This window comes from Aotus nancymaae, unplaced genomic scaffold (genome assembly GCF_030222135.1).
Source record: "Aotus nancymaae isolate 86718 unplaced genomic scaffold, 86718_ANA_hifiasm-v0.15.2.pri h1tg000018l, whole genome shotgun sequence".
Classification (NCBI taxonomy): Eukaryota; Metazoa; Chordata; class Mammalia; order Primates; family Aotidae; genus Aotus; species Aotus nancymaae.
Window position 1 is genome coordinate 10,303,057 of NW_026988430.1, and position 13,089 is coordinate 10,316,145.

The 13,089-nt window shown below is 37.6% G+C and overlaps 1 protein-coding gene across 16 annotated transcripts in view; it reads left to right on the forward strand.

Annotated features, from left to right (window-relative positions):
- Positions 1–13,089, forward strand: part of NCOR1 (nuclear receptor corepressor 1) — a 182,290-nt gene that overhangs the window by 34,142 nt on the left and 135,059 nt on the right. For all 16 annotated transcript variants that reach the window (XM_012475081.3, XM_012475068.3, XM_064378276.1 and 13 more), the window contains exon 4: positions 7,386–7,578. In XM_012475081.3, coding sequence (XP_012330504.1) covers positions 7,386–7,578 — 193 coding nt within the window. The remainder of the gene's footprint in view (positions 1–7,385; positions 7,579–13,089) is intronic.

Sequence of the window (13,089 nt, forward strand, 5' to 3'; positions counted from 1 at the left end):
ATGCTTTTGACTTTGATATGCTTGCCTCATATAATGTGTTGGGAAATATTCCCTCTAGCTCTATTTTTTGGAAGAGTTTAGGAAGAATTGGTATTCTTCTTTGAATATTCAGTAGAATTCTGCCATTAAGCCTTCAGATCCTGGAGTTTTCTTGTTGAGAAGTTTTTGGTTACTTCTTCAATCTCTGTATTTGTTATTGGTCTGTTCAGGCTTTTATGCCTAACTAAATCTTGGTAGGTTGTATTTTTCTAGGAATTTATCCATTTCCTCTAGGTTATCCAATTTATTGACATATAATTGTTCATATAGTTCCTTATGATCCTTTTTATTTCTGAAGCATCTGTTGTACTTTTTTCACTTTCATTTTTTATTTATATGAATTCTAAAGTATTTTGAAATATAATTACCTTTATTAAATTTCTGTTTTTTTTCTGATTTCAGTGATTTTATAAGGTACCTGATTTCCCATTTCAAAAATGTGGTCACTGTTTAGGTTTTAAGATAATAAAAGATTTGAAATATAATTTTATTATTTTATTTGAGATAGAATCTCACTCTATCGCACAGGCTGGGGTACAGTGGCACGATCTCTGTCTCCTGTGTTCAAGTGGTTCTCCTGCCTCAGCCTCCTGATTAGCTGGAACTACAGGCATGCTCCCCCATGCGCAGCTAATTTTTTTGGTATTTTTAGTAGAGATAGGGTTTCACCATGTTAACCAACCTGGTCTCAAACTCCTGACCTCAGGTGATCCACCCGCTTCAGCCTCCCTAAGTGTTAGAATTATAGGCATGAACCACTGTGCCCCGCCTAAAATTATTATAGGATATATTTCTTCGTGAAGTTTGGAGAGAGAATTCAGATTACTTGTCCCCCAATATCTAAAAAATATACAGAAATATATTTTTTTCCAAAAGGCTAAAAATGTATCTTTATAAACAAGTAAAGGCATACAGCTACTGCCAAAAACTTGGAAAAGTGGATTCAAGGAAAAAATTATAAGTATCTTGAATGACGTGGCCTCCTGTTTTCTATTATTTGTTCATTTATTTTGAGATGGAGTCTAGCTCTTGTTGCCTAGGCTGGAGTGCAGTGGCACAATCTTGGTTCACTGCAACCTCCCCTTCCTGGTTTCAAACAATTCTCCTGCCTCAGCCTTCCCAGTAGCTAGGATTACAGGTGCCTACCACCACAACTGGCTAATTTGTTTTTGTATTTTTAGTAGAGATGGGGTTTCACCATGTTGGTCAGGCTGGTCTTGAACTCCTGACCTCAGGTGATCCATCCACCTCGGCCTTCCAAAGTGCTGGGATTAAAGGCATGAGCCACTGTGCCCGGCCCTATTTTCTTTTCTTTTTTTTTTTTTGAGACCGAGTCTTGCCCTGTTGCCCAGGCTGGAATGCAGGTGCACAATCTCACCTCACCGCAACCTCCACCAGCTGGGTTCAAACAATTCTCCTGCCTCAGCCTCCCAAGTAGCTGGGATTACAGGCACATGCCACATGCCCAGCTAATTTTTGTATTTTTAGTAAAGATGGGGTTTCACCATGTTGGCCAGGCTGGTCTCAAACTCCTGACCTCATGATCTGCCTGCTTTAGCCTCCCAAAGTGCTGGGATTACAGGCGTGAGCTCTGTTTTCTATTCTTAAAATAGCGTTATTTTATGACTCAAGGCACATGAGTTTTTATTTTTTATTTTATTTTATTTTTATTTTTGAGGCAGAGTCTCACTCTGTCGCCCAGGCTGGAGCACAGTGGTGCATTCTTGGCTCACTGCAACCTCCGCCTCCCGGGTTCAAGCAATTCTCCTGCCTCAGCCTCCTGAGTAGCTGGGATTTTAGATGCAGACCACCACACCTGGCTAATTCTTTGTATTTTTAGTAGAGATGGGGTTTCACTGTGCTAGCCAGGATGGTCTTGATCTCCTGACCTTGTGATTTGCCTGCCTCAGCCTCCCAAAGTGCTGAGATTACAGGTATGAGCCACTGCACCTGGTCTATTTTATTTTTTTGAGATGGAGTTTCACTTTTTGCCCAAGCTGGAATGCAGTGGTGCGATCTTGTCTCACTGCAACCTCTGCCCTCCGGGTTCAAGCGATTCTCCTGCCTCAGCCTCCCAAGTAGCTGGGATTACAGGCGCCCACCAGTATACCCAGCTAATTTTGTACTTTTAGTAGAGATGGAGTTTCACCATGTTGGCCAGGCTAGTCTCAAACTCCCAACCTCAGGTGATCCGCCCACCTCGGCCTCCCAAAGTGCTGGGATTACAGGTGTGAGCCACTGTGTCTGGCGGAACATGAGTTTTTTCAAAAGAAAATTAAAAAAAAGAAGCAGTATTGAAGAAAGTAAATTAGTGAAATCCTAGAATTTCACATGAATATTCTTTGATTGGAAAAAATTTAAACGGGTGATGGTGAATGGTTTGCTTGCGAATTCCCATTATACTATGCTGGTTTCTCAACAGCTGCAGAAAGGACAGTTGGGATGTTCCATTCTGTAAAGTGATGAGCCAGAACCCTCTGGAGTGGTCTACATGTCTGGCTGTTAGAGTGGGCCAAAGTCTTTAGCAAAGGCAGTTACAGCCCTAACCTAGATTTTTCCTCCTTTGCCCCACTTCCTTGCTCCCTCGGGTAGTAGAACAGTATATAGAAAGCCAAATCCAGTCTTCCATTTGTAGAGAAGACAAACACATGCCAGACAAAGTGGCAACAATCAAGGAGAACCCACCCAGACTATCCCATGCCAAAGAGAAAGGCTATCACAGTGGACCTGAGCAGGAGGGTGGGGAACAGCACAAACAGGGCCAGTATATTCCTGGAAAAGAAAATTAAAGCAACACAGTATGCCAAAAATAAAATCATCATGTGTAAGAAAAGTAAACAAAGAGTGTGCCTTGTAAGTGCTATGCACTATAAAAGAACTTAAATAATGAAGTATTCAAAAACGAAATGGGCTAAATGGAGTTCAGACATTTGAATGGCCTCAAGATATAAAATGAGAAAGAACAAGGAATAAAGTAGATGTAACTTAAGATAAACCTTGTCTTAGAACAAAGTCTTGATATAATTAGAATGAGTGCAGAAGAAAAGGACAAAGATTAAGGCAATTAGACAGAACTTGAACAATAGGGAGGACAAATAAAGATCATCCAGTATACTATGAGAACATGTTTTTGACTTGGAAAATCTGGTCAACGAACAGAAATAATACTCAAATAAAAATTTCACATAAAGTTAAGGAACAATCAATAGAGTCTACAAATTGATACAACATATCTTGTTCCAGGAAAAATTTATGCAGAAAGAATGATCCGTACCAAGACAGATCATGGTTAAGGAATCAAAGTTCAAGGATAAGTGAAAGAATTAGGAATTCAGGAAACAAAATAAATGCTCCACGGGGTGGAAGAGTCAGGCTACAAACTTCTCCATAGCAGAATTGAGTGACAGAAGATGGTGGAGCTATAGCTACAAAGTTCTGAGTAAAAGAAATTGGTGTTCAAGAATATTATACCATACAGTTTAACAATAAAAACAGAAGGCAGATGTTCTTAGACATGAAAGCCCTGAGCAGTTATAACATCTAAGACTGAAAGAGGCTGGGTGTGGTGGCTCACACCTGTAATCCCAGCACTTTGGGTGGCCGAGGCGGGCATGTCACCTGAGGTCAGCAGTTCGAGACCAGCCTGGCCAACATGTGTGGGAAATGTGATGTGAAACGTGTGAGCCACTGGCAACCAGGGCACAGGAAATTTAAGAAAAACATTGAATATGGAACATTCTCTTTTTGTCAAGAAATCAGACTGCTTCAAAATTCAAATGATAAAGTATAGTTATAATTAGAAATCTGTTTGGTAATTTTAATTTGTTTTAAAGATGTTTTAGATCATGTTATGAGATAACCAGTAAAACATAGGAACTTTTAAAAGGCCAGTAAAACATAGGAACTTTAAAAAGTTTTCAAGCATACAGAGTTTTTTTGTTTTGTTTTGTTTCGTTTTGTCTTTTGGTTTTTTGAGACTAGAGTCTCGCTCTGTTGTGCAGACTGCTGTGCAGTAGAGTGATTTTGGCTCACTGCAACCTCTGCTTCCCAGGTTCAAGCGATTCTCCTGCCTAAGGTTCTAGAGTAGCTGGGACTACAGCCGTGCACCACCGTGTCCGGCTAATTTTTGTATATTTTGTAGAGACGAGGTTTCACCATATTGGACAGGCTGGTCTCGAACTCCTGACCTCAAGTCATTCACGTGCTTCAGCCTCCCAAAGTCTTGGGATTACAGGCTTGAGCCACTGAATCCAGCCCTACAGAGATTTCTTTATATGAAAATTAGTTGTTTTTTTTTTTTTAAATATATACCACATTTATCTATTTTCATCAGCTGATGGGTTTTTGGATCATTTTTACTTTTTCACAATTATGAATAATTCTGCTATGAACATTCATGTGCAAGTTTTCTTGTGGACATATATTTTCCTTTTTGTTGGTAAGATACCTAGAAGTGGAATTGCTGGGTCATATGGTAATATAGTCATATTTAACTATTTGAGAAACTACCAGATCGTTTTCAAAGTGGCCGTGCCATTCTACTGGTGTTAGTTTTTTTTTTTTTTTTGAGATGGAGTCTTGCCCCATCGACAGGCTGGAGTGCAGTGATTTGATCTCGGCTCACTGCAACCACTCCCTCCTGGGTTCAAGCGATTCTCCTGCCTCAACCTTCCAAGTAGCTGGAACTACAGGCATGTGCCACCACGCCCAGCTAATTTACGTATTTTCAGTAGAGACTAATTTTTGTATTTTCATGTTGGCCAAGATGGTCTCTATCTCTTGACCTCGTGACCTGCCCACCTTGACCTCCCAATGTGCGGAGATTACAGTGGTGAGCCACCACACCTGGTCTGGTGTTAGTTTTAAAAGGCAAATACAATAATTTAAATTGTAGATTTCATGCTTTGTTCTACCAGAACTCCTAATATAAAATTGTATTTAGATGGTGTTATGAGATGACTACAACAGATTTTCATAGTTTATTCAAATTTCTGAGGTTTTACACATTAAATTATATATTTATGACTGAGCAGGTTTGTTCTTCTAAAAAGGATTGGCAGGCTGAAATGGGAAGTAGTCTGATTACTAGATAGAAAAAAGAGCATTCCATACTTATTGTTTTGTTAATTGTCCTGTTCCTTGGCTTTCTTAGTTTCTTTTCCAGCACTGGGTATGCTTCACCTTCTAGCTTTGATAAATCTCAGAGGCAGAGTTGCTGGAAATGAAATGTAATACTTGAAAATTATGCTTTTTGTAGGTTATGTTCTAGCTGAGGGGGTTCTGAGGGCTGAACTCCAGCTAAGGCATTACTTGGGTAGATTACCTCTGGGCCTTGGTGGAGGATGAACCTTTTGATTATAATAGCTTTGTAGTAAGCTTTGTTTTGAAAGGTAGTGTGAGTTTTCCAACTTTGTTTTTTTCCGAGATTGTTTGGTTGGTTGTAATCCTGTGAGATTCCATATGAGTTTTATGATGAGTTTTTCTATTTCTGCAAAAAAAAAAAAAAGTCAGTATCATTTAATAGAGATTACACTGAACCCATAGATTGCTTTGTGTAGTATTGCCATTTTAATGACATTGTCTTCCAATATAAGAATTTGAGATTTCTTACCATGTATTAACTCTTTTTTTCTTTGAGCAATGTTTTGTGGTTTTCAGTGTTGAAAGTAGTAAGCCTCCTTGGTCAAATTTACTCCTAGCCATGTTCCTTTGGGTGCTCTTATAAATGGTATTTTTTTTAAGTTTTTCTTGTTTGGATTGTTTAATGTTAGTATATAGAATACAAACAAATTTTGTATGTTGATTTTGTATCCTGCAACTTTGATGTATTTATTTGTTAGCTCTAATAGTTTTTTTCTTTTGCCAATTCTTTAGGGTGCTGCATATGAGATCATGCTGTCTTGAATAAAAAAGCTTATTTCTTTTTAATTTCTTTTTAATTTTTCTTTCCTAGTGCTCTGACAGTAATTTCCAATACCATATTGAATATAAATGGTGAATGCAGTCATCTTTGTCTTGTTCCTGAAGTTTCCCACCCCACCATTTTTTTGTGACATCACTCTGAATTTTAAGATAATGGGATTCTGTGTGTTGGATGAGATTTAAAATTTTGAAGTGCAATAATTTTACAGCATTAGCATTCAGGCCGGGTGCGGTGGCTCATGCATATAATCTCAGCACTTTGGGAGGCTGAGGCAGGTAGATTGCTTGTACTCAGGAGTTTGAGACTACCCTAGGCAACGTAACAAGACCTCGTCTCTACAAAAATTAGCCAGGCATGGTGACACATGCCTGTCATCCCAGCCACACAGAAGGCTGAGGCAGGATAATTGCTTGAATCCGGGAGGTGGAGATTGCCGTGAACTGAGATGGCGCCACTGCACCCCAGCCTGGAAACAGAGGTAGACTGAGTTTCAAAAAAGAAAAAGAATTTAGCATTTATTTCATTGTCTGTCCTCAATATGAAACCTAGTGATTCTGTTTTCATTGAAATACTGCTTTGTAAAGCGTTAGTTTACAGGTTGGCCATGAGATACAATATCACCTTTGTTAACACCTGGTAGAAAATGAAAAGTCAAATTAAGAGCACCCATGAGCAAGACACATTTTCTGTAAAGAAATAAAAGATTCTGATCTTCAAATCATGTATTTACCTGTTTTGGGGGCCAGCATGATGTTTTAGAAGCAATGTTGGATTTCTCTTCAAGGAAGTTGTCTTTAAGACTGAATGGTACCTCATAACTGAAGTCATTTCTCTTTCTGTGTAGCAATAGCTGGGAGATTTTTATTTCCTGCTTGTTTTTATTATTGGTTGATAAATGGTGGCTCTTCTGGTTTATATTATCCCAAATTTAATTATTATGGCATTTTAACATTTAAAACTATTAGTTTATAGATATTCTTCAGCAACTAAATTTTCTGCAAATCTTTTGTTTCATCTTTCACTTCTAGATTAGTTTTTAACCCTCCCCCCAAAACTCTCTTTTTTTTTTTGAGACCAAGTCTCACACTGTTGCCTGGGCTGGAGGGCAGCAGTGCAATTTTGGCTCACTGCAACCTCTTTCTCCCAGGTTCAAATGATTCTCCTGCCTCAACCTCCCGAGTAGCTGGGATTACAGGTGCTGCCACCGTGCCAGCTAATTAAACCTTTTTTTAAAAATTAGAAGTTTAATGGTACTATAGTGAGGTATATATTCTTCTGGGGTGGGAACAGAAGGGGTACGGGTTCACTTTGAACATAAACATGACTTTTTCATTGATTATTTCAAAGTCTAACCAGGGATATTAGCAGGGAGTTGTACATCACTTACAAATTTTCAAGTGTTTATTTTCTTTGTATGTATTAGGCCTCAAGAAAGGAGAACTGGTTATGAACAGTTTCATCCAGGCCCATCCCCAGTGGATCATGATTCACTGGAATCGAAGCGACCACGTCTGGAACAGGTTTCTGATTCCCATTTTCAGCGTGTCAGTGCTGCAGTTTTGCCTTTAGTGCACCCACTGCCAGAAGGGCTGAGGTCTTCTGCAGATGCTAAGAAGGTAAGTGTTTGTTCTCTTACCCTGCAGAGTTGTAAGTTTGTAATATTTATTTAGTTATATTCACTCATAGCACCTCAAAGTCCAATTACTCCAGTCTCTAAAGGTTAGTGCTATGGGAAAGTAAAAATTTTGTTAAACAAAACTAGAAACCACAGACTTAGTGCTCCAGACTGCTCAAGTGAGCACTTTTGCCTCTTTGGTAAGTGAAAACAATCCAAAAAGACTACTCCCGTAAAGAAGAATTTCTATCGAATAATGCTCAAGCATTTTTTTTACTGGCTTGCTGGCTGTAAAATGTGTTCAAAGGTACTCAAGACTACTAGTTTTGTTAAATCTTCATTACATTTTAAATAAGCCTTTTAAATTTAGTAGCAGTTTATTAACTGCTATATGGGAAAAAACACATCTAGGTAAGGTTAAATTGTGCTTGTAAGTTTTATACAAAATAAAATTGTTCCTAATTTATATAAGTAATGCATACTTATAGAAAGCTTGGAAAATAAACAGAAAAAAGTTAGCTGTAATCCTGTAACTTGGAGATAACGACCCTCTCCAAGTTTTATTGTGGAAAAAAATTGTATATATTTATGATGATATTTATACAGTGTGATATTTTGATATTATACATTGGGAAACATCAAGTTAATTAACATATTCATCACCTCACATAGTTTTTTTTCTGGTGGTAAGAACATTTAAAATCCACTCTCAACAATCTTTAAGTATATGGTACATATCATTGGCTATAATCACCATGCTGTACAGAGATAAGAAGTTTTAATATTTAGCTATATTTTGTGATATTTGAAACTGTGAGAGTTCTATTAAGATCAAACCATTTTGCCCTTGTGTTCATTTACCCATCTTTTGTGAAATGTTTGCTTATGTATTATGTTCTTGTTTTGTTGCAATGTTTGCCTTTTACAATTGTCTGCTTTCCTTATTATTAAATCTGCAGATTAGGAAGTGTGTGATACTTAGTAGATACTGAATAAATCTTTGTTGTAGAAAGAATAAACTAATATTAAAAACTCTTAACAGTAAATTGTTAACCTTTTTACTAACATATTAATATTTTTCCCAGTGTCTTTTTGTTTCAGTTTTTTTAAGCATACTGAAGTTTAAAATTTTTTTTCACTGTTGTCAAATCTTTTTTTATAATGTTTATTAACCTTTTTGCCTAATTGCTCTTTCTTCTCTGATATCAGATAAGTATCCGCAAATATTCTTTGAGTTTTCATGCAATGAAGAGTGATTTAAAAGATAGTAAATGTTTCTACAATTTATTTTCATATAGTTCAGCCAAAATGAAGTGGTGCGTGTATGTGTGCGTGTGTGTCTGTGTGTATATGTGTACACATACACACACATATACACACACACACACACATATACACACAGACACACACACATACACAAAGAAAGCAAATATGTCAAAATGTTAACCACTGGTGAATCTAGATGAAGGATAAATAAGTGTTCATTATACTGTTCCTTTAACTTGTAAGTAAGTTTGAAATTTTTAAAAATAGTAAGTTGGGTGGGGAAAAACTCTGTGCCATAAGCTAGAAATTAGTTAAACTTCTAGGTGTTTTGTGACTCACCTTATCATGTAAAATATCTTTATCATATAGTAGTCTGTGGAGTTTATAAGAAATGTTTTGCTGCATTAAAAAAAAAATATAGTGAATAAAGGTCATCTTCTGTGGCTGAATATATTACCACAAATGTAATTTATAACTATAGTTTTTTTTTTAGCAGAAAAATATCTTAACTCATTCATTAAAATGGAACATGTTGTATTGTAGTGTGACCCATTTCCATGTTACAGTTGAGAAACTGGATGTTAAAAAAAATTAAAGTGACCTAGGTAGAACCTCTTGAGTAGGAATTAGCCCAGAACCCCTGACTCTTCTCCTGCTTTTTTCCCCCTAAAGTGTAAACCATGACTGCTACTACTAACTAATACTTCCGTCTCCCTCTCCCCATTCTCTCCCAACTGCCCACCTCCAGAAGTAAGGATTTAAAAAGAACTAACATTTGTTCAGTTTTTTTTAAAAATGTTAAGCCTAGGCATATCATTTATAGAAGAGTTAAATAAGCTTGAAAGAAAAAAATACCTGCAGTTTTACCACTTAAAAATCATTAACATTTTCATGTTGATTCTTCCCTATTTGTATGTATGTTATTTTTATTTTAATTTTATATAATTTTATGGGTTTTTCTTTGCTGCTCCTTATGAAACAGGGCTAACCCATAGGCAGTGTGTCCAGACTCAGCCTGTATAAATATTTTAATGTGGTCACTGTATACATTCCATTTAACTTAACTTTTGCTTAAATATGTGATTAGCTTCTTTTTGTGCCAGTAAGTTTACAACTGTATTGTTAGTGGCTACTTAGTATTCCACATATGAATATAAAGTTATTTATTTAATCAGTCATCATACATTTAGGTTACCTGTTTGTTCAGATGTACAGTGTTGTGACATGTATTTTTTTTTGTTTTTGTTTTTTTGAGATGGAGTCTTACTTTGTTGCCCAGGCTTGAGTGTAGTGGTGTGATCTTGGCTCACTGCAGTGTATGCCTCTCAGGTTCAAGCGATGCTCCTGCCTGAGCCTCCTGAGTAGCTGGGACTACAGGCACATGCCACCACGTTCGGCTAATTTTTGTATTTTTAGTGGCGACAACGTTTCACCATGTTGGCCAGGCTGGTCTTGAACTCCTGACCTCAGGTGATCTGCCTGCCTCAGCCTCCCAAAGTGCTGGGATTACAGGCGTAAGCCACTGCACATCTCCCATACATTGTTTAGACTGACTTTTTTTGTATACATTCTTACTTATTTCCATAAGGTAGATTTCTTACAGTGTAATTAATTACAGACCAGAGTTAATTTTTAAGGCTTTCAGTGGGTACTTCCAGATTGTCCTGCAAAAGATTGGGCCATTTCTTAACTCCTGACAGCATTGTATAAAGGTACCTACTTCTTATGTATCCCTGATGACACCACCTATTTATGGTTTAAAAAAAAGTTGTAAATTTGGTTAGTGATGGTTTTTTTTTTTTGAGACAGAGTCTTGCTCTGTTGCCAGGTGCCAGGCTGGAGTGCAGTGTCGTGATCTCAGCTCACTGCAACCTCCACCTCTGGGTTCAAGCAATTCTCCTGCCTCAGCCTCCTGAGTAGCTGGGACTACAGGCATGCACCACCATGCCCAGCTAGCTAATTTTGTATTTTAGTAGAGACGGGATTTCACCATGTTGGCCAGGATGGTCTTGATCTCTTGACCTTGTGATCCGCCTGCCTCGGCCTCCCAAAGTGCTGGGATTACAGGCATGAGCCACCGCACTTGGCTGAATGATGGTTTTTAACTTACACTTGTTAGTAAAATTTAGCATTTTTTCGTGTTATTGGTTGTGTATCTTTCCTGTTTTGTAAATTGCTTTTTCATGTATGTTGCCCATTTTTCTGTTGGTTTATTTTATATTGAGTTGTTAGACTGCCTGCTTTGCAAACGGTTTTTCTATTTCATTTGCCTTTTTAATTTGTTATTACTGTTTTGAGAAGCAGGTAATTGTGTCTTTTTTTTGTGTGTGTGGTCGTTTGTTGTTTTTTTTTTTTTTTTGAGATGGAGTTTGACTCTGTCGCCAGAGTGGAGTGCAGTGGCATGATCTTGGCTTGCTGGGCTCAACCTCTGCCTCCTGGGTTCAAGCGATTCTCCCACCTCAGCCTCCCAAGTAGCTGGGACTACAGGCGTGCCCCACCATGTCCAGCTAATTTTTGTATTTTTAGTAGACATGGGGTTTCCCCATGATGGCCAGTCTGGTCTCAATCTCCTGATGTCATGATTTGCCTGCTTAGTCCTCCCAAAGTGCTGGGATTACAGGCGTGAGCCACCACGCCCGACCGATTGTGTTTTGTTTTATTTTTTTCCCAATTGTGTTTTTAAATTTTGATCTATCAATCTCTCTCTCTCTTTTTTTTTTTAACTAACGTCTCTTATATCTTTTGCTTTTTGCTTTCCTGAACCCCAAAATAATGTGAATCTTTTTTTTTTTTTAACTTGAGGCTTTTTGTGATTTGCTAATGAGCCTCTTATAAATGTTTGCTATTACTTGGCTTTTTTTTTTTTTTGAGGATTTGGTTTCTTGCTAAATATTTAATATTTAGAAAGGAAGCCGGTGGAAAATGTTGATTTGTAATATTATTTGGGCATGCATCAGAATCACCTGAGGAGCATTTTTGAAGCCTACTGAATCAAAATATATTACATATGTTTCTGTAACACAAATTTGGTCATATGCATACAGTGGGAAAATGATATTAATGTAACACGAAAGTCCTGGTAGGTCACCAAAGAGTTTTCTTTTCTTTTCTTTTCTTTTTTATTGAGACGGAGTCTTGTACTGTTGCCTGGGCTGGAGTGCAGTGGCATAATCTTGGCTCACTGCAACCTCTGCCTCTGGGGTTCAAGCAAGTCTCCTGCCTCAGCCTCCTGAGTAGCTGGGATTACAGGTATGAGCCACGATGCCCAGCTAATTTTGTATCTTTAGTAGAGATGGGGTTTCTCCATGTTGGTCAGGCTGGTTTCGATCTCCTGACCTCATGATCCTCCCTCCTTGACCTCTCAAAGTGCTGGGATTACAGATGTGAGCCACCACGCCCGGCCCAAGATTTTTCTTTATGCATTAATGTTTCAGAGTCCTCAGGAGCACGCTGTCTCATCATGAAAGCAAAAGGCATCACAACACATGAAGACTTAAAAATATTTGAACATTCTGCATTTAGTTTTCATTTAGTGCAGTTAGTAGCTGGTTTAGTGAATTTAAGAACCATTATGCTTTTCATGGTGTTAGTGAAGATTCGAGCATTGAAAAGACAGTGTGAAGACAAATTTTCCTGTATTTTTTTAATGTTGATAAAGGAGGGAGGGGGAGGAAAAAAAGGTTGATAAAGGTGGTTATACGCCAAATCTGATTTTTTATTAAAATGAAACATACTGGTTTATTTTGGAAGCCAGTGACCTCAACGATTTACATCTTAAGAGAGGAATCTGTAGGGCTTAAAGCAGCCAAAGATTGACTGTATGCCAGATGCAAATGATACTGGAGCTTTAACTGTATGAAGTGTATTAGAATTGTTATTGATTTTGTTGGTGCTTTCCTTACAGAATTGTACAGGTTTTAGGGTATAGCCATAATCTTATTTTCCCAGAAAACCTCTTAGATTCAGTGTATACTATTACAGAATATAAGGGTTTTCATCAATCTGTATTAGCTGAACTATCTGTATTAGCTGAACTATCTGTATTAAGGTGTTTTGAAGCAACTGTCCAGTTATCTCCTGTAAGCATTCTTGGCTCAGACCTACTGACTTTTCACAGTTCCTTAACCATTATTTAATACATTTTAGGGTTCTATAATCCTGTGAACTACACTTATTATAGGTTTCTCATAGTCTAAGAGAAACTAGTGCCTTAATCTAAAATTTATGTGTTATAATATTGCTTATA